This window comes from Sander lucioperca, chromosome 2 (assembly GCF_008315115.2).
Source record: "Sander lucioperca isolate FBNREF2018 chromosome 2, SLUC_FBN_1.2, whole genome shotgun sequence".
Lineage (NCBI taxonomy): Eukaryota > Metazoa > Chordata > Actinopteri > Perciformes > Percidae > Sander > Sander lucioperca.
In genome coordinates, this window is record NC_050174.1 from 18,177,162 (window position 1) to 18,198,987 (window position 21,826).

Below are 21,826 nucleotides of genomic sequence, written 5' to 3' on the forward strand. Positions count from 1 at the left end.
TTCATGTTAAACTAAAAGGATCTTACTCTTTAACAAAAAGATCTACCTCTGTAGGGATCCTTTCATAATGTTGTCAGACACTTAAAATAATAATCTGAGTCTGTCAGCTGCAGAAACGGTATTCTTTTCAGAATAAAAGTCTAAATGTACACATTTTTTTAACTAGAGCTGCGAATCAATTCATGACCAATTTCAAAGTTCATTCTTTCTTTCTTTTTCATTTTTTTTATTATTTATTGATTTTTTTTTTGGGACAATTTTTCGACGTTTGACGCCTTTCTTGAATTTTTAATTTTTTTTTATTTTTGTTGCTTCTTTTGGACTTTTTAGTTGTCTTTTGACGGGGTTTTTTTTCCGACAATTTGAGGTTTTTGTCGCTTTGTTCTATCAGTTGGTCTACAAAACATTATAAAACAGTCACCTTTAAAAAAAAAAAAAAGTCTCTGGCGCTTCCTCCGTATTTTTGTCTTTTTTTTGAGATTTTTCTGATAATTTCTTCGATGTTTTTGTCGCTTTTTTGAAAACCATGCAGACATGTCCCGGGACGTCCCTAAATAGTTGGAGATCTCAACCCCCCCTCCCCAATGTTGAACCCAGAGTTACGCCCTTGTAACCTAGTAACTACATTTTCCTGATAATACGTAAAGACTTTTACTTAAGTAACATTTTCAATGCAGGACTTTAACTTGTAACAGAGTATTTTTTACAGTGTGGTATTAGTACTTTTACTGCAGTAAAGGATCTGAATACTTCTTCCAGCGCTGCAGTTGAGAACTTGGAAATGACACATTTAGATAGATGGACTTTATTAATCCTAAATTGGGAAATTACTGTTACAAGCAGACAGTTACAGGGACATACACACACAGAAAATACAATAAATATACAGAAATAATAAGATTAAAAAAAAAAAAAACATTTTAAAATATTTTTTACATGTAGCTATATACATACATATATGTGTACTTAAAAAAAAAGTGTACCTAGGGATTGCAGATGAAAAGTAGTTATTTTCTCTAATTCTGGCATATTTACATGGTGTTTTTTTATATAACAATGTTCATAAATATGCATGGTCCCTATCAAATAAACAAAAAAATGGCTTAAATTATTAATGTATTATCTAAACAGCTGCAGATGATTTTTTTTCTATCTATCGAACAATGGATGAATTGATCAGCAGCTGTAGTTACATTTTTGTTTTTGTAAATTTAGACTTTTATTCTGAAAGAATCCCGTTATGTTTGTTGTCCTGTTCTGTTTCCGGTGTGGACGCAGCCGCCGTTGTTTATGGTTCCAAAATGACCAAACTGGAGCTACTGAACGCCTACCTGACGGAGCGGCTGACGGTGGTGGTGAAGGAGATCCTGGGCGTGGTGGAGGACACGGTGACCGAGTACCGGGAGGAGACCGCGAGGACCAAGCGGGAGAACGAGAGCCTACGGAGCCAGCTGCGGGACATCCTGCTGCTGGAGGCCGAGACGGAGTGGCTGAGTAAGGGCCAAGCTAAGTCTGCTAGCTCGGAGGCGCATAACGTTCCAAACTGCGCTGGGAAATATGTCAGTTTAATCTTTTTAAAGCGAATTAACGTTAAGTCCCCGGCTAAAACACAGACTTTAACGTATGCACGTGTAGATAAGGAGCTGGTTTTAAATTCGGCAGCTGTGACTTTTAAACACTAGGTTGTAATATTATGACAAATGTGAGTTTTATTAGCAGTTTGTGTTTTACTTCCGCTATTCCTTTCGCGCTTTAGCTGCGGTTCCGAAAATATTGTTAACTACTAAAAGTTAAAAGCGACGATTTTTGGATTATTTACCAATATGCCGATTTAACCTTTGGAATTTATTGTAACATTATCATTTTAAATAACACGTGTATGTGGTTTATGTTAAACGTGAAACTAAAAAGGGGCTGCTGGCTTACAAACTTACTTTCTTAAATTTCCATTCGCTGACAGAGCGGGTATAAGTTAGCAGCAGGTTTGATATTCGCCGGATATTCGTTTTCCACTTACCCCCGATTCAGTTTCTTCAATAAAATTACACTACATTACGAGTGTAGTATGTTGACGACAGTTTAGGACACTGTATCAAAAAAAAAAATGACAATGGTATTTCTCGTTGCTACCGATTTACGAGCGAAAACAGCACCTCAATCTGTTGGCTGAGTTAGGGACCGTCTACAAATTACAGTGCTCAGGCTGGTGACATAGACTTATGGGATTCTTTCAGTTAAGAAATCACCAAAAATCAATAAAAAGACCTTTTGTAATTCTGATTACTGTAGTAGTTGCCAATGGTGGTCTGCTAGTTACTACAGGTCATATTCTTGTCATATGTCACATTATAGTGAAACAGGATGGAATTAAAAGTTTAAAATATTCACCAAAAAATCAACAAAAGTACATTTCCTCATTCTGATTGCTGTAGTAGTAGCCAATGGTGGTCTGCTAGTTACTACATGTCATATTTTTCTCATATGTCACATTATGGTGAAACAGGATGGAATTAAAAGATTAAAATATTCACCAAAAATCAATAAAATACTAGAAATGCAATGCCAAGGAATTGAAATAGTGGATGGAAGGTTCCTGGCTGGATGTTGGGGAGATTCATGAAAAAGCATTGAATCACTTCATCTTTCAATCCATACTTTTACACATCCCAAATTTGAAGCATGTGTGTCAAGGTGTCCTTGAGATATCGCACTCAAATGGTTTTGACCTTGAAATTTGACCTTTGACCTCCCACATCAAATCACTTGATCTTTGAGTCCATACAAACATTCATACCAAATTTGAAGCATGTGCATCTAGCCGTCCTTGAGATGTCACACTCAAGGTATTCATGGTAATCACTTATGATAGTGTCATGAGAAATAGTTTAGGAGCTAAATGGGGAGGTCTTACTGTATCACTAGACATTGAACATATTTTTTAAATCCACTCTTGAAAGGATAAGAGTTAATTGCTGCCCTCCTTAAAGGTCAAAGATCACCAATTGTTTTGGGTCCCCTCAGGATGATATCATGAGTCTATCTACCCAGTTTGGTTATGATAGGTCAATGGGTTTCTGAGAAATGAGGATTACTTCCTGTTTCGCAGCTTCACCGTCAAGTTTGATTGGCTGTCATGGCCAAACTGTTTAGAATTTTAAGACAAAAAGTGCTAACTTTTGTGCAGCCTGGTCTGAAGATCATCTGTGCCAAGTATCGAGATGATTGGACAACATTTGAGAGAGGAGATGCCTTTTGAAGGTTTTAGATAAAACGTGAAAGATTCATTATTATATTATTTATTATGTTTACTTTTATTTATCTTTTCTGCCTCTTATTTATTATTACAGTATTTTTATTTGTATTAAGTGTCGCTGCCTATTATTTATTACTTTATTTATAACTTTATTTAAGTGTCGCTTATTATTATAAATATTATGTTATTATTTATATTTTTTATTTATGTTTTGCTAAGAAATACAAGTCTCTTAGCTATAAGCTATTCATGACAGATTTTGTTCTATGTTGTTTATTCTACAAAGTAAGATCATTTTGGGGTCATATTGCCCTCTAGGGGTTGAACAACACCAACAACAACAAGAGGAAAAAAATACTAATTAAGGGGATCTTATTCAACAAACAAGGAAATGAGGTAACCAAAACAGGAAAATGTCTATTCCGTCAACTCCTTTTGATAAATGATCTGATAATGTCATCTGACCTGTAATAAGAAATACTCTGGCAACTACATCCAAGAGAATAAGAAAAGGTATTTTTATTCATTACTGGGCTTTGTTTTTGTTTAAGAAGCATGTCTACATCCTTCTTTACTACTCTGTAATTAAAAAATGACTTGTTAACAATGCCTTTGGTGTGTTTTTTTATAATTATTCCCGTCCTGTTACACTAAAAAATCCACCTACATTAAGTAGCAGCCTAGCAACAAGCCCACTACATCAAACAGAATGTGGAAATGTATTTTCATTGAATTTTAAACAATTAATTCCATCCTGTTTCACCATTATGCACAACATCAGCAAAAATGCACTTGTAGTACGTAGCATCCTGCCTTTGGCAACTACTACAGCAATCAGAATGAGGAAATGTACTTTTGTTGATTTTTGGTGAATATTTTAAACTTTTAATTCCATCCTGTTTCACTATAATGTGACACATGACAAGAATATGACCTGTAGTAACTAGCAGACCACCATTGGCTACTACTACAGTAATCAGAATTACAAAAGGTCTTTTTATTGATTTTTGGTGATTTCTTTCCTGAAAGAATCCCATAAGTCTATGTCACCAGCCTGAGCACTGTAATTTGTAGACGGTCCCTAACTCAGCCAACAGATTGAGGTGCTGTTTTCGCTCGTAAATCGGTAGCAACGAGAAATACCATTGTCATTTTTTTTGATACAGTGGCCTAAACTGTCGTCAACATACTACACTCGTAATGTAGTGGAATTTTATTGAAGAAACTGAATTGGGGGTAACTCGAAAATGAATATCCAGCGAATATCAAACCTGCTGCTAACTTATACCCGCTAGCTGACAGCTGACATTCGTGTTTGCATTAAACAGGAATTCCGTTATTCACAATCGTGTTATTATTCACAGCTGGTCAGCACTAACTACTGTATGAAATGGACACAAAAATAAATTTTATAAATGTTTTACCAGTAGGCCTAATTCATGCACATTCAACAGTGACCGCACATGAAGGCAGCTTCGAGAAAGAGACGGAGGGACTGAGGAAACAGTCAGCTGTTCCACAAACTCCCGAAATCACCAGCACCAAAACCCACCAGACTCCATGTAAATAATCAGGACTTTTAGCGTGTATAGAGCCAGCATATTTCCACATGTAAATGTGTGAATTAAGGGTTAATTTCAACCAAACCAGAGTGGTGATTGTTGGAACAGTGGAAAGATGAACCAAGACGGCTTTTGGTAGTTTTATTTAGTTTCTGTTCACTTTGAATGAAGTGTGTTTTACGATGATAAAAGTACTGATTATTTACATGGAGTCTGGTGTAGTTTGGTGATGGTGATTTCGGGGCTGTTTCATGTTAAACAAAAAGGATCTTACTCTTTAACAAAAAGGTCTAACCATACAGTGGCTAGCGGACGTTTAGCTATCAGCTTAATCCGACAAAACACCACAGTGGATTTCAGCCGGCGTGCGCGTTTTATCAACAAAACCAATGTTTAAATGCCAAAATTGAAAATCAAATACCTACACATTGAACGAATATTCAAATATTTAGACGGAGCCCAGGAGTTATTTATTGCAGTCGGTGTGTAAAGACCATTTTAAATGGTCTATGAAAAGGCTTTAACCTTCCTGTTGTCCTCGGGGTCAAATTTGACCCATTTTCAATCGTTTTTGTAACAGAAATTTTGGGTTTCTTTCAACCAAATTGTCACAAAAATAACGTGGATGGTTCACTACAACAAACATTGAATTTGGGTGTTTTATTAAATTTTATAGCAAGTGAAAATAAATCCATAAAAGAATGTTGGAAAAAGCTTCAAAAACGTGAAAAACAAACCAAAAACATTTTTTTTTTAAATGCAGAAAAAAATCGACAAAAACATTGGAAAAGGTGAGAAAAACATCGGAAAATGTGACAAAAACATTGGAAAAAGTGACAAAAATATAGGAAAAAGTGACAAAAACATCAGAAAAGTTAAGAAAAACATCGGAAAAAGTGACAAAAACATTTTAAGTTAAAAATTAAATAAAAAAAGTTAAAATTTTAATTAAGTTTTAATTTAAAATTTTGACCCAGAAAAACAAAACGTTGCGTGGTCGACGGGAAGACAAATGAATGTTGCCGTATTGACTCGTGTTATCCTCTGTTGTTCCAGGGTCGACCCGGTCCAGTCTCGGCTTGGCGTCTCCGGAGCTGCAGCCCTGCGACCCGGAGCCGAGGCCCCGCCCCGAGGAGCCGGACTCCACCCTGAACCAGCCCAGACACCCGCCAGCCAACGCAGCCCAGCCGCCCGTTTCTCTGCAGCTGCTGGCGACCCACAGGGACAGGGATGTCTCCCCGGCGCCGCTGCTCCTGCCGGGGGACGAGAAGCCCGCCGAGGCCTGGGAGCCCGCTCCGAAGCCGGACGCTCCGGTTGAGGCGTTTGGGAACGCGTTGCCTCTCCCTTCTCACTCCTCGCTGAATCCTCCCTGCGCCTCGGTGCCTAAAATCCACATTAAAGTTCCTGTGCTCAGCGAGGAGCCCCGGGCGCCAGCGCCGGCTCCCGCTGCTCTAATCAAGAGCGAACCCGAGGAATACAAAGTGAGCGAACGCGACGGCACGGACTCTCTGACAGCGCCTGGCGCCACGCAGACGCAGCCGAGCGTCCCAAACAGGACGGTGGTGGTGCGTGCAGATCGACACGAAGCTCACCGAAACAGGAAGCCCTCTCAGGAGTTAGTGCCGACGGCGAACGATGATGCCCCGGCGGCGGTGGCCGGTTACGTCCCCGAACTTGTGCACCGCTGCCCACGCTGCGGCGAGGCGTTCGGCCAGGCCGGCAGCCTCCGCCTCCACCTGGAGCAGAAGAGGAAGGCGTACGCCTGCGACTGGTGCTGCAAGTCCTTCGCGCAGTCGGCCGACCTGCGGCGCCACCTGCGCACGCACACGGGCGAGAGGCCGCACCGCTGCACCTTCTGCTCCAAGAGCTTCAGCCAGAGGGGGAACCTACGGCGCCACCTGCGCATCCACACGGGGGAGCGGCCGTACAGCTGCCCGTACTGCTGCCGCACGTTCAGCGACGGCGACACCATGAAGAAACACAAGCGCACGCACTCGGGAGAGAAGCCGTACCGCTGCGTCCGCTGCTCCAGGACCTTCACCAGCGCCGGCAGCCTGCAGATACACATCAAGAGGGACATGTGCTTCGTGGCCAATGCCTGATTGGTCCGTTTAAGTAGAGGGAGAGAGCGGCGGGGAAGTCCACGCACAAAGACACACCGCTCAGCATAAATGCTTATTCTAGCTACATTCCCGCTGACTTCTGCTGACAGTCTTTAAAGGGTAACTTCCAGTGTTTTTTCAACCTGGACCCTATGTTCTCCATGTTTTTATGTCTTAAGTTACTGATGGGAACAACAACCTTTTGAAATTAGTCCAGTATTAAGCAGCAAAACAAGCTACAATGTAAGTTAATAGGGCAATTGTCCAGCTTGTGTTTACGTTCACTAAAGTGCTCGTTTTGCCGCTGACAGACTCAGATTATCATTCTAAGTGTCTGACAACATTATGGAAAGGATTTCTAAGGAGGTCGACCTTTCTGTTTAAGAGTTAGATCCTTTTTTTAAACATAAAAACAGCCGCAAAATTGCGTTCGCTAAACCAACCAGACTCCATGTAAATAAACATTTTAGCATCGTAAAACACACTTCATTCAAAGTGGACAGAAACAAAATAAAACTATGAAAAGCTGTTTTTGGGTCGTCTTTCCACTTTTCCAACCATTACAACTCCAGTTGTGGTTGAAATAAACACATAGTTTACTGATTTTACATGTCAAAATATGTTGGCTCTATACACACTAAAAGTACTGATTATTTAAATGGAGTCTGGTGGGTTTGGCGCTAGCGACCTCAGAGCTGTTTCTGGTTAAACAGAAAGGTCTTAAAGAGGTTTTAAAAGGTCTATCTCTGTAGGGATCCTTTCCATAATGTTGTCAGACACTTAGAATAATCTGAGTCTGTCAGCGGAAACATTTGCCCTATAGGGTTTCATAATACTGGACCAGTTTCAAAGATTGTTGTTCCCATCAGTCACTTGCACACAAAAACATGGGAAAATAGGGTCCAGGTTGAAAAAAACTAAACTAAATGACCCGTTAATGCACTTTTTTTTTTTTTTTCCTGAACGGGACAGGAAGCAGTTCATAGGCAGCTACGCCGTCGCTCTGACATCATCCACGCCTCCATATTTGTTGATTTACATAATCTGCAAGAGACAGCAAACAGCTGGCCACATCTGGAGACGACAGAGTCATCCCAGCTGTGTGACACAAGTCACAACTGCTCAAAGCGTTTTAAAAATAAACTTTCCTGCTTCAGAGAAGACTGGTTTTCTGCAATAACCTAAACATAGAATATAATATATTATTTATTTATTTGTATGTTGTGTTAGAAAAGTTTTGAACTTTTTTGTCTTGAGAAAATTCAGGAGTTCTGGAGACCCTCAGTGAGGCATGATGGGAAATGAACCGGTCACAGTGTGAATGTGTGTGTCAGTCTTTTCTGTCAGATTATCAGTATTTTGTATCGATGTGAAACATCTTGGTAGTTTTTTTTAGGCAGAATAAATGTTCAGTGAAACTGTCGTGCCTCTAAAACGTCAATTGATTTCTGTTTGTTTATAAAATCACATATTTACACTTGTGCACACTCCTCATCTGTGATTTGGATTTTCTTTTGCTCTCAGTTAAAGGGTAACTTCCGATTTTTTTTCAACCTGGACCCTGTGTTCTCCATGTTTTAGTGTCTTAAGTGACTGATGGGAACAACAATCAGCGACATTGGTCAGTATTAAGCAGAGAAACAAGCTACAATGGAAGTTAGGGACCGTTCGGTATTTATGGAATGGACCACTGGAGGAAAATAGGGGCGTGTCATGTCTTTTTATTCTTTGTTGAGGGGAGGGTCACCCAACATTTTTTAGTCTGGGGGGGGTGGGAGTGTGTCACACAACTTTTGTATTCATGAAACAGCAAAATTTCAAAGTGGCTTGTTTGGTGCATATTTTTCCATGTAGCTCTTAGTCTCGGCCCTCCTTTGCTACCAGATGGGTCTGACCCATGAGTTTGCTGGTGGGCGGCAAAGGGAGCACTGCCCCCTGGTGGCTGAAACGGGTAATTGCATTGTTTAAAAAATGAGTGGAATAATTATGTTTGGCATGACCAGACATTTTATAAATATTTGAAATATCACAAAACAACTAAATGGTGGTAATACATCAGATTTCATATACTGCTTTAGTAAAAAAAATATTACCTGGCTGACGATGGGAGCAGCAGGACGCAAAAAACAAGTTACTATTGCACTAGTCTGGACATCTTGCCGTGCCAACGTTGCAATAAAGGTTTTCTAAATGCCATGTATATACATTTGATGTCAGCTTACTAATTGATTGTGGGTTTTGTGTAGATTTGGACTTTTATACGTTCATTCCACTTTGTTTAAACGGTGAAGTGGAGAGGCCTCGTTCACCTGTTTGGAGCTGGCTGGTGAATGTGACGTGCGTAGGCCTTGCTGGATACACCGTGTCATTTAACTTTTTGTGGATCTATTGATCGCTGTGGATTACTTTTTTTCCGTGTCATTGGATTACGGCAAAATACAGATTTTTTTTTCTTAACGTGTCTTAACGTTTTTATGGTGTGACTGCGCTTCATTTCTGCGTTTGGAGAGGCATCTCAACAGACTGTAGGTCGAACACTGAGTGTTCACCGTTACATTTTAGTTGAATTTAAGTGTCGGGGCATTCCGCCACCGTCTGTCTATTGCGTTCCAAGACAGCTGTGCTGCAATTGGATTTAATAAGGGTGAATTGTTAAATTGTTACAATGTAATTTAAAATCTGCTTTAAAAATAAACATATATGTTTTAGAATATAAGGTTCAGCTTCGGCAGCTTTACCTATATAGCTAAAATATACAATGACTGAGGAAGCCTAGTAACGAATCCATAGCAACCAGTTTGTGTGTTGAATTAATTACTCAGTGTGCTTTGCTGAATGGTCTCAATGTTTTATTGTTTTATTTCAGGTGAATACTAGTTAATTAGAGGAGTAACTTAGTATTTGAAGTAATGCAGGAAGTGTGCATTTAGTTCCCATGCTTATTGTGTTTCCACAACAATGTTAGTGAGTAAATCTACTGAAATGGCCACCACACCATAACAGAGGAGTGTGATGTGTAAGATGAGAAGGCAGAGGTTAACTCATGTAAGTCATGGCTGTAAAAAATAAAGGGCATCTGCATATCTATGTCAAGTGCTAACCAGTACAGAAGGCATCCATAAATTGATGGGGAGGGTTATGCCTCTTTCTACAATCATTTTGGAGGGTCATAGAAAAATATTTTACTAGCGAAGGGAGGGTCAAGTCTAGTTTTACTAAAGATCCCAAAACTCCTCCGGTGGCACTTTAAATAAATAACGAACCGTCCCTTGTCCAGCTTGTATTTACCTTCACTAAAGTGCTCCTTTTGTCACTGACAGACTCAGATTAATATTCTAAGTGTCTCTTATGGAAAGGATTTCTAAGGAGGTTGACCTTTCTGTTAAAAGAGTAAGATCCTTTTTTTAAACATAAAAACATCCGTGAAATTGCGTTCGCTAAACCCATCAGATTCCATGGTAATAAACAGTCATTTTATAAAAAAGTCATTTTAGCATCGTAAAATACACTTTTTTCAAAGTCGACAGAAACTAAATAAAACTATGAAAAGCCGTTTTGGGTCGTACACGTACCAACCATCACAACTCTAGTTTTGGTTAATAAACACATAGTTTACCGATTTACATGTGAAAATATGTTGGCTCTATACACACTAAAGTTATTGCTTGTTTAAATGGAGTAATCCTCACCAACACAAGCATGTGTATGTATTGCCTTTCTGTTTTAAATGACTGATAAATAAAATTATCCTCAACCAGCTAGCTAGCTGCCGTGCTAACCAGCTGTTCCTGCTAACAGGTCAACCCGATGATGCCCCACATAACTAACATCGGTTATTGACTGACCTACATATCCCAAAAAGAAAGCCGTTCCCTTGATCATTTAATTTAACACATACAAAAATATTGGTTAAATTAAAGATGACATGGCACGGAAACTAGCTTCAAAAAGCCAAAAAAACGAGTTAAATGCGGGTCTGCGGAGCTCCTACCCCGGCTAGCTGACGAGCTAGCTGCAGCTAGCTTTGGACTGCTCGCTAGCTGCTGCCCATCGCGTCGTATTATCCACCGGTCAAATCTAAACATAGGCTACGCAGCGAATATAATCACAGATAAGAAGATGGCTAGATGTTACAATTATGTGTGGTTACTCCTGATCATATACACTCTTTTTTTAATGCATGGATTAACGTGTGATAGATAATTAATGACTGCACTTCCCAGAGTTGGGATGTGTTCAGGCATCCATTAGATAGTTGCATTGGCATACCCAGTGAACAACGGTATGTTGGTAGCCACGACCGACCATGTCCTCTAAAAACATGGGCTACGTGTTATATAAATCTTTACTTAAGTAAAGAATAGATGTTACCATTATGAGGTACCTCCCCCCGCAGTTAGCTCTACCTCGACCGATAACGGCACGACAATTTGTTGTTCAACAGAAGAAGCCATAAAGCCATAAATATAGTTTATTTAGCGTTATGTATTTCAAACTGATTGAAAATAATGAAACTTTCCGCTCGTCTAATACACTGTTTAGCTTGTGCTTTCGGTGATTTTGCCATCCATCATGGCGTGGTCACGTGGTCGTGGTCACGTGTTTGCAAAGGGTCTATAATCTTGAATATTTTTGGCTGCATGCATAAAATAACTTATCAAAATAAACCAATGACAGCTTATTGTTATAATCACTAGAATAAATGTTTAGTGAAACTGTCGTGCCTCTAAAACAATGAATACGTTAACATGCACACCAATATACCCAATATGATGCAGGTCATGTAAACAGCATCAGATATTCAGAATAAGGCCTTTTTACGGTGGCCGAGACGGTTCAACACAAACGCAAAAGCTACAACACAAATACATGTGTTTTAGTTTTCGGTTTGTGTTTTAGCTTTTGTTTTTGTGTTGAACCGTCTCAGCCACGTTACCTTTTTCCGGTTTTTGTTCACATTAGTCACTTAGACACAAAAACATAAGGTTCAGGTTGAAAATAACAAAGTTACCCTTTTTACTTTAATTTAAAATGCACATTGGGGTTCCATAGTTTGATTCCACTCACAGTAGATTAATTCGTCAACATTTTGTATTTAAGAAATAAATCTCGGACCATGTTGTTGATGTTCAGAGTTTATTTTCTTTCAGACCCGAGTGATTATATGAAGTATACACACACACAGTTATTAAATGAATAAACATACACAGATTCAGATATATAAAGATAAACTAATGTCAAGAAAAAAAAAAGTGACATTATGAAATGAAAGTTGATTAATCTTTTGAGTTAAAGTTCATAATTGTATTTAGAGGTTGTACCAGAATAGGGTTACATCTTTTAAAGGCATAGTAAGATGTTAGAGTTGATGTTAATCTAATACACTTTTTCGTTAACTTAAAGGAGAATTCCGGCCAATTTTTACGTTAATCTTGATCGCAATAAACATGCGTGTACTTTCGTTTGAAAAAAACACGACCCGAATCGGTGCAGGCAACACGGAGTAGCTGCAGCTACATCTACGAGCTTCCACTGAGCTAACACGGCAGTTGTCGGGGCAAGTTTTAGAGTGCCTTTGTGGCTCTTAACAGACACAAAATACAATTAACATGTCTGTGCAACATGAACAGTGCCCTTACGTGACAACAAGATGCTTAGGTGTTACATTCCCGGTGTAGCAGGAAAAGGTAAACAGTGTGCAGAGAATGCCTGTTGGGCATGCTAGCGCGGCTAAGGGAACAACCACGCAAAATCGATACAGCCAAGCCTCCTACTCACCAACAGCAGATCGATCACACACAAAATGGATGAGCTACAAACACCCACGGAACTGCTGCGTGATAATTATAACAGAAGCCTGGCTGAACACACTTATCACGGACGGCAGTTAGCAGCTAACAGCTAACAGGGCAAGCTACCTACCGGCAGGATTGAGACAGGGTAGGTGAATTTAAACAATGTCTGAGTTGAAAACGCATCTTGTTGTCACGTAAGGGCCCCGTTCACGTTGCACAGACATTTTAATTGCATTTTGTGTCTGTTAAGAGGCACAAAGGCACTCTAAAAAGCCCAGACAACTGCCGTTTTAGCCAAGGGGGTAAGCGTCTCCTCACAATCCAAACCTCCTATGGCGCCATTTTGATGCTAATAAGCACTCACCTCCCGTTAGCATTCCATTGACTGCCATTCATTTTGACGTCACTTTGACAGACGTAAAAATAGGCTAACGATTGTGTCATAACCACTCGACTTACTGTCGCATAGTAGAGGAATTACCGTGTAGTACAGGCAGTTTGGACTTACATCAGCTGTTTAAGTTTAATTACTAATGTTAACTAGAATTTTAGTGATCAATAATTAGCCTATGTCCATGTTATCTCCTTACATATACCTACGCTCTCCGTCTCTGCTAGATTGGGAATGATTGAGATTTCTCTTGGCACAGCTACCAGAAGACTTCCAACTTTCAGACAGGTTGCTCACGTCACATTTACGTCGTCTCTCTCAGTTGGAGGCTGCGCAGTAACTCGCTCACCGGAAAAGTGCTTCTAACGGCCTTCACTGGTCTCTGTCCAGAGCAACGGGATCTGTTGGTCCACTCTTATATACTGTCTATGGTTTTAGCTCAGTGGAAGCTCGTATACGTAGCTGCAGCTACTCCGTGTTGCCTGCACTGATTCAGGTCGGTTTTTTTTCAGTCGAAAGTACTAGCATATCTATAGCGATCAAGATTAACGTAAACATTTACTGCTTTAATCCTTGCGATGTCTATTTTTCGACCAGGAAATTTTCTGATTTTCTGGGTCAAAATTTAAAATACAAACTTTTTCTTTTTCGACACGCTTTTTTAATCATTTTTGTCACCTTTCTCGATGTTTTAGAAGCTTTTCCCGACGTTTTTGTCACTATTTTCAAAGTTTTTTGTCGATTTGTTTTCTGCGTTTTTTGACTTTTTTTTTTTTTTTTTAAATAAAAAAAAAATTTGACGTTTTTCAAGCTTTTTCCGACATTTTAGTCACTTTTGTCTGTATTTGTCGATTATTTTTTTTACACTTTTCTGCCGTTTTAGTTGGATTTTTTCCCGACATTTTTTATTGCTATTTTTTTTTTTTTTAACTGTTGTGAAATTGAATAAAAAACCCAAATTCAATAAAAGTAGTGAACTGATCATTTATTTAACTTGTGAAGAGCGTTGTAGGGAACCATCCACATTATTTTTTTTTTGACAATTTGGTTGAAAGAAAACCCAAATTTATTCAATTTTATAACATTTGAAGAAAATAATTAATAAAAGAACGTTGAAAAAAAGTAACAAAAATGTCGAAAAAAACAAGAACAAAAACGACAAAAGCGCATAACAAATCGACAAAGAACTCCGGAAAAGTGACAAAATGTCGGAAAAAGCTTCAAAAACGTGGTAAAAAAAAAGAACAAATGTCAAAAAAACAGCGACAAAAAGCTTCTTACGGTTTAAATTTTGACCCAGAAAAACCAAAAGTTGCATGGTCGACGGGAAGACAACACAAGGGTTAAAGGTGCAGGGAAGAATAGAAAAAAAAATCAGGTCTGAAGAGTTCTGTGATGCTTCATATTTCATTTGATGCACACCTGTACCTTGACGACAGATGTGCCGCTGTTTGACATGGTGGCTCGGACGGTAACATGTTCACCTTTGTGAGTCAGACTTTGGGAGTCTTTAGCTTTACCTCTGACGAACCCTGAGTGTGGGTGCTTGATGTTACACATCTCTTCAAAAAGGCTTTCATCACACTTTTTATAATGGTCAAAGACTCCCACTGCGTACGTGTTCGAGTACAGGATGTAGTCATAAGGGACAGAGAACATGATAGCCACTTTTTCAAGGCATTCCTCTTTGGACTTATTCTGGAGATCGTAAGTGAAGACTCCAACAGCTCCACGTGCCGAGTACAAGGTCTTGTTGAACTGAGCTTTGCCAAATTCAGACGGGCCAAGTGTTGGCGGCAGAGGACTCTTACAGAATCCACTTTTAGTGTACACCCTGGTGACACAAGCAAGAAAAAAAAAACCTCGGAGTTAGTCACTGAAACATTCGGCGTTCTATCTTGCACCTGACGCAGCGCAAAGCCAAGTGTCTTTGCTATTTTAGGACCGACGCAGTTATAAATTTCCTGTCCAGCGCCCGCGTCGTTTAAATAGCAAATGCACCTGCGCCCATCTGTGCACCCATGGGCGTGCTGGTCTTACAGAGAGGTGTGTTCAGGTGCATTCTGGGCGTGCTGGTCTTACAGAGAGGTGTGTTCAGGTGCATTCTGGGCGTGCTGGTCTTACAGGGAGGTGTGTTCAGGTGCATTCTGGGCGTGCTGCTCTTACAGGGAGATGTGTTCAGGTGCATTCTGGGCGTGCTGCTCTTACAGGGAGATGTGTTCAGGTGAATTCTGGGAGTATTGCTATCTTGAGGCAGCGGGAAGTGATCGCGCCATTGACCAACAAAAACCTGGTCTAAAGTCAATAACGCAGAATTTCATTGTTATTTTAACAGAGCATTAGTAAAATGCTCCTAGGCTCGTGCACAGTGCGTGCACACTATGCTTGTTACACACACACAGGGACGCACAGCAGCACACACACATGCAGAAGATTACGAATAAAAATATCACGGTGCAAATCCTCCATCGTTATAGCAATGCGCCAAGGAAAAGACACACATTGATAGAAAGTTAAATATATACTCACTGCGGGTTACACAGGGTGAACTCAGGGCACTTATTCTCAATCTCAATGGTACACTCGCGATAGGTTAAACCTTTACTCGCCATGATGTCTTCAACCTGTACAGCGAGAAAGAGGATGACGGTGATTTGGTATTGATTTTAATGACTATATAATGTCATATAGGCAGACGTCTGGAGCCAGCTGTCATGTTCATGTGTGGAAAGGAAAGGTTGAGCCCTTCCTCATGTGCGACTCCAAACAAAGATGGAACAGAAGTGAGATGTCTTACTCTGTAGCTAAAACAGAGAGCTCAACACACAGGGTGAAAAGAGGAGCTGCAGCAATGTGCAGTACAACAAAAATATGGTGTTTTCTGAAAATTAAACTGTGGTGTCTTAAATAGTAATGCTATGATGCTGTATGAAGAGGAATCCGCCGACACTGTTCTTGATTATAAAAAGGTTTATTACAAGCAAAGATTCAGCATCAATTTTACAAACTCCTGCAGAGAGCTTGGAGAACGACCAACCCAAACCTCAAAATTTGCCGCTCTGCCTTTTCTTTGTGTGGACAAAACTTATATCTCAAGGCATTGAATTAGCATAGGACGTGATTTGTAAGTATACCATTGGATCGGATAACTGACCAATCAATGCCTGTTATCTGGCACAACTCCAACAAAGGTCTCTTCTGTCTTGGGGGGACCTCTACTCATGTTAACGATTTCCAGATGTTCTCAGTAAATGTAGGGTAAAGTTCATGCATCTCCTTATACCAACTCTTAAGTCAAAGTGTATAGAATGTTATAGGTTGTCAATATACCACAAAACCATGTAAACCTATTCTGATACAACCTCTAAATACAATTATGAACCTGGAAATGAGCATAATATGAGCATTTTATTTAAACTGACATTAAAGAAGCAACAGATATAACCAGATTTTAATTATTACGTTGTTGTTTCATAAAAAAAAAAAAATGAACAGGTAAAAGTGTCTGACTTACAGCAGCGATGAGATGATAGTCTGTTTGGATGTTCCTAATAGTCCAGGTGTGGTTGAGACTGCTCCTCGGTGAAGCGGCAGATTGATGTTGTTGTTCAGACAGGAAGTGGTTTCATCAATCTGGAAAGTACAGCTGAGTTCTGAAAACAGGTTGTTCCATTAAGAGGAAAGGGTTTACTACAGTCCACAAGAAGAGTGTAGTAGTAGATAACTTAATTGTCCCCATGGGGCAGTTGGGTTTGTGGCACAGTCACGAGGAACTTCATGACAGGACATCAGACATATGATACAAACAAATAGTCCCTACATCAGACACCGACACATAACATGAAGAACATATATCACACACTACAATACACCCTTGGGTATAACCAGGCCCGCTGGACATCTAGCTTATTTGGACTGATTTAAGGCTTTTAAGAGAATTTGGATCTGTGGGCAGAAACAACGCTTAGATGGCAGTAGTTTAGAATGAGATGCCAGGGGGGTGTGTGTAATCACATAGAATGTTATTGGCCTTTCTCACCAGTCTGTCTTTGTAAATGTGTTCAATGCTCGATAGTGTTCTCCCAAGTAACTTGCTGGCAGTTGTAACTGTTTTTCTGATTGTCCTTTTCTGTGACTCAGTGGCACACACACACACACACACACACACACACACACACACACACACACACACACACACACACACACACACACGTTGTGAAGCTGGAATGGTGACCCAACCCAGTCAATAAAAAAGGAGATTTTGAAAGTACACGGGGGCAAAACGACGAAGAAGATGAGGATTGTCATGCCTTGTGGAGTGGAACATTGTGTCCTGCGATAGGGAAGGAGAAAAAATCAATTAAGGCGAAGGCCAAAGGCATAGCGGCAAAGGACGAGAGCAAGAGGAAGAGGAGGATAATGAAGATGAACAATTTGCAACCCCAGAAAGGACCCGAGAAGAATCAGATTGGGAAGACCACGTGAACAGATCAATAAAAAAGAGCTTATAGGCTTGGTGGAGAAAAAGAAGAAGGAAAGGAGCTCAAGACTGCTTGAGGAGCGATCGCATGACGCTTCATTCCAGGAAATATGAGACAGAAAAAGAATCAAAGTCTCCCAGAAGATCTGCAACTCTAAATGTCCTACAAGAAGGACTGAAAAAACATCAAGAAGCAGAACGAAAACTCACCAAAATGCGGCTGAAAACAAAAAACTGGGAAATACTACGGCTGCAGAGGCTTCTGTGGGCTCTTATGCAACACAGACAAAAAACATTCTTTTGAAAAGGATGTCTGCCAAAGGAGCAGAGGAAAGGGAAAGGGGAAGAAAAACTCCCCCAAAGACATAAAAAAACGCCAATAGGGTGAGAGGGGGCGTGGGGTCTGGCAGCAGAAGCAGCTGCTAAAAAAATTGGGAAGAACTGAACCTGACTCTGAGCTCAGCAGCCAGTGGGTTCAAAACAACTCTGCAGCCATTGTCATGAGGAGAAAAGCACAAATAAAACCAGCTAAAGTATAAGTTGTTCAGAGTGAAATAAATAAAGTAAAGTGTGAATAACATAACAGCAGTGAACCAATTGTGTGAGTCCATGCAGTATCTAGCAGAAGTATAATATAAAGAAAGTCAACAAGCATGACTGTTTGCAGAGCAGTCCGTGTGTTTTTTTAATTATTTTTAATTTCATGTTGTGAAGCTGCAGTAGTAATCTGTACTGTCTGCAGGGGGCAGCAGTTATCCACACTGTGAAAACCAACCAAACCAAACCCACTCTTCTCTCTGTCAATGTTGCATTCCAAATTTTATCGTTGCATCGTGTTATGGTTTGGACATTACTGTTGCCTGTTTTTGTATATTTCGGTTGCCTTTATTATTATTTCTGTATGTTGCCTGTTTTTGTATATTTATTCTGTATATTTCTGTTTAGTTATATCCTTGTTTATTGTGTTTACCCTGTCTTGACTGTGTTCTGTGTATTGTGTATTTTTTGGTTAAGTCCGGTGTTCTGTGTTGTGTTGTCAAGTTTCTGTGTTTAGTTGATTTCATGTTTTCTGTCGGTTATTCCTGTTTCCTGTTTTATTTTGATAGTCTGTTTTCTGTCTTGTCATGTCTAGTTTTACTTTCTGTTTCCCGCCTCTGTTGATTACCCTGCCCCGCCCTGATGTGTTTCACCTGTCTTATCACCTGTCCCTCATTTGTTCATTACCTCTGTGTTCCCTTTGCCTCTTGTTGGATTGTTTTGTGTCTGTTTGTGTCCGTGCCCAGTCTGCGTGAGTTTGTGTTCCTCGTTCTTCTAATTTGTATTTTGTCAGTTTTGTTTCAGCCTTGTGCTTTTTTGGTATTTTTTTCTCCGCGTTTTTCCCTGTGTTTTTCCAGTCCTTGTACTGCCGCTTTGTGTTATTAAATCCTCAAGCTCAAGACTTCTGCCTGCGTGTGTGCTTCTCTGCGTTTGGGTCCTATTATTCCCTGCCTCACAACACATCGTACATAAAACACCTGATAGAAATGTAAGAACACCTGTAAAGCACAAGATCCGTGTAAACAACAGTTCAACAGTATCGTATAGAAAGCACATTCATACGTTGGGTCGTGCATACAAAGAGCGATAACACCGTGAACCTGAATGTCTCATCGGGTCTCAACACATTGACTTAGAGAACAGGCAGCAGAGTATAGAGATATAAAGAAGTATATCAACATATTGCATCATGCAACACTAAGGAAGAACCACTATTATATATCATCGTCAGTTTGTTTCTCAGTCTCGTTGAGGAGTGCCATAGAAATGTGATCCGTGCAGAGAAATGACATGAAGGAAACTCAGGGTTTGTCCAATTTGGAAGCTGTTAAAGGCCCATATTTTTATCTTTTTTATGTCCCCGAAGTCCAAAAGCTAGTCCCTAAAGCAGGATTGTCAAACTCAATTCCAAGAAGGGCCACGCTGGAAAATAAGAATCACGTCCAGGGCCAGACATGTTTAGGTTATTCACATGCTATTATTTCATGGTAAAAGTCAAGCATCTTTTATTGTGTTATTGCATGTCTCATATAATCTTCTCACTTACAGCTTGGTCGACATAAAGACCCCAAAAAGTCAGCAAAAAAAGTAACTTAGCCATCAAAGAAAAAATGACAAAAGTTGAAAAAAGCAACAAAAACATTGTGGAAAAAACATCATAAAACGGGACAAAAAACATTGGAAAAAGCTACAAAAACTAAATGTGTGCATTTCATTAGGACAATGCACATTAATCAACATTTCTGTAAATGCGCCAGTGTTAGCCAGTTGGCTAATTTTCAACTGTAGTCCTAGTTACCTAGCATGCATGTCTTTATGGTGGGAGGAAACCGGAGCACCCGGAGGAAACCCACGCAAACACGGGGAGAACATGCAAACTCCACACAGACAGGCCCTGCCCGGACCGGGGATCCAACTCTGCCCCGACCAGCGATCGAACTCTGCAGTGCCTACTTGCAGTGAGGCAGAAGTGCTAACCACTGAGCCACTGTGCTGCCTAATGCGGGCCGCATCAAAATCTGCGAGGGGCCGGATTTGGCCCGCGGGCCTTGAGTTTGACATATGGGATCTAAAGGGACCGGGGGAATTTAATTTTTCTCGTGCGCACAAGATACTTTACTCATAAGCACGCAAAAGTATCTCGTGCTTACGAGAAACCAATCTGAGTCAAAGTGGCTGCCAAGAAGAAGGTATTCATCTTCCTGAATGCAACCAAACGTACCTGACAGTGTGATCAACACACTTAAAGATGAGAAGGTAACTCTTGACCGATATCATGCTGTGAATGTGAAATATCAACTTCAGCCACGTAAAGTTAGCAGGACTTCATTCTCATAGTTTCTCCTGAGCACGACAAAGTTTCCTATACTCAAGAGAAAAGTTTTGTGTGCGCCAGAAAGTATCTTGTGCTCATGAGAATAAGAAAAAAATGTCCAGGGATGCACTGAATCCAGGATTCAGCTTCGGATTTGGCTGAATATTGGGCTTTTTGACGGGGTTCGGTTTCTGCTTAGAATTTTTTTCCACAGACCCGAACCCTACGCTTGCACTACGTTGGTCGTTGGGAAGGTGTTTACGTAGGTGGAGCGATCAATGCAGTAGGCTGTGAGAAAGTGAAAATGGAACTGGTGAGCAGAAAAAGTCTTGTTTGGCAGTACTTTCAGTCAAAAGAAGGCCATTCAAGTCCAGCTACATGTTCAATCTGCAATGTCGATTTGTCTCATGGTGGCAAGGACCCTAAACAATACACAACTTTGCCGCTGTTAAAACATTTGCGTATGAAACATCCGAAAGAATACGAGTTGTGCACGAAGGAATCTACAGACAGCAGCCAAAATACAGCAACTTCAGGTACGGCAAAGGAAGGACAGTCACTGTTTACTTCATTGATGTGATTACTGTGTTAATGGACTGAGGATAGGAGGAGGATTTGGTATTCGGATTCGACAGAATCTTAACCAGTGGATTCGGGATTCCGCCGAACCCCAAAAATCTGGATTCGGTGCATCCCTAATTTACGGACGTGGCATAGAACGCGATGTAACTCCGTTTGTTTCAGTAAGTAAAAAAACTTAACTCAGATTTGGTGTGTAAACCTAACCAAACTGGGACTGTTTCATGTTAACGACGTGTTGAAAACCACAACCTTTTCAAGCGGGTTTAACGGGGTCATGACACTATTTAAAATAGAAATTTCTCCCTTCAAAGACAAATCTGTAACTTGTAGAAACAAAACATGCAATTTCATTTCAAGTACGAGTCGGACGTGTACAGCTGTGGTTTAATCTCTGTAGGAGTGTATCTTCTGTCTGTTACGTGTGTTGTAGTTTGGTGCTAATGTTGTAATGACAGTGTTCTTCTTCAGGATGACTCTGCAATCACTAATGAAGGCACACCAGCAGCACCGCGCTGCTCCGGCTTCACCCGGCTCTCCAGCCGGCATTATTAAAACACAATTACTGCAGATTCCTGCGGTAAAGTTGCTAGAGAATAACGAGAATCCCTGCGGCCGCCGACCATCTACAGGAAGCTGCTCGCCCGCCCGCTCGCTGACGTTCAGTCGTGGCTGAGGCTTCGGGGCAGCTCATTGGTCAGGATGTGCCACTGCTCAACCCTGCGGCCCTTGTTCTTCAGGCAGTCCATCCAGTGATGGATGGCGTCGCCCTGGGAGTGACAGTTCAGACACACGCCGCCTGAACAAGGAACA

General features: G+C 40.5%; 2 protein-coding genes across 2 annotated transcripts in view; one reads left to right on the forward strand and one right to left on the reverse strand.

The window, feature by feature from the left end:
* Positions 1-1,232: 1,232 nt before the first annotated feature.
* On the forward strand, positions 1,233-7,109 carry LOC116048185 (zinc finger protein 628-like). The gene is made up of 2 exons (XM_031297163.2): positions 1,233-1,494; positions 5,872-7,109. Exons 1-2 carry the CDS (start codon positions 1,302-1,304, stop codon positions 6,915-6,917), a joined length of 1,239 nt encoding a protein of 412 aa, XP_031153023.1. The 5' UTR covers positions 1,233-1,301; the 3' UTR covers positions 6,918-7,109.
* Positions 7,110-14,427: 7,318 nt separating this feature from the next.
* LOC116048216 (bryoporin-like) overlaps positions 14,428-21,826 on the reverse strand; it is a 59,631-nt gene continuing 52,232 nt past the window's right edge. The window contains exon 4 of the mRNA XM_035994496.1: positions 14,428-14,937. Coding sequence (XP_035850389.1) covers positions 14,511-14,937 — 427 coding nt within the window. The 3' untranslated portion in view covers positions 14,428-14,510. The remainder of the gene's footprint in view (positions 14,938-21,826) is intronic.

What these genes read in the sequence shown, in the direction of transcription:
- LOC116048185 (XM_031297163.2), top strand. Translation starts at nt 1,302, where the DNA reads ATGACCAAACTGGAGCTACTGAACGCCTACCTGACGGAGCGGCTGACG. An exon ending in GGCCGAGACGGAGTGGCTGA is followed by an intron (nt 1,495 to 5,871) that starts GTAAGGGCCAAG and finishes CTGTTGTTCCAG; the next exon opens with GGTCGACCCGGTCCAGTCTC.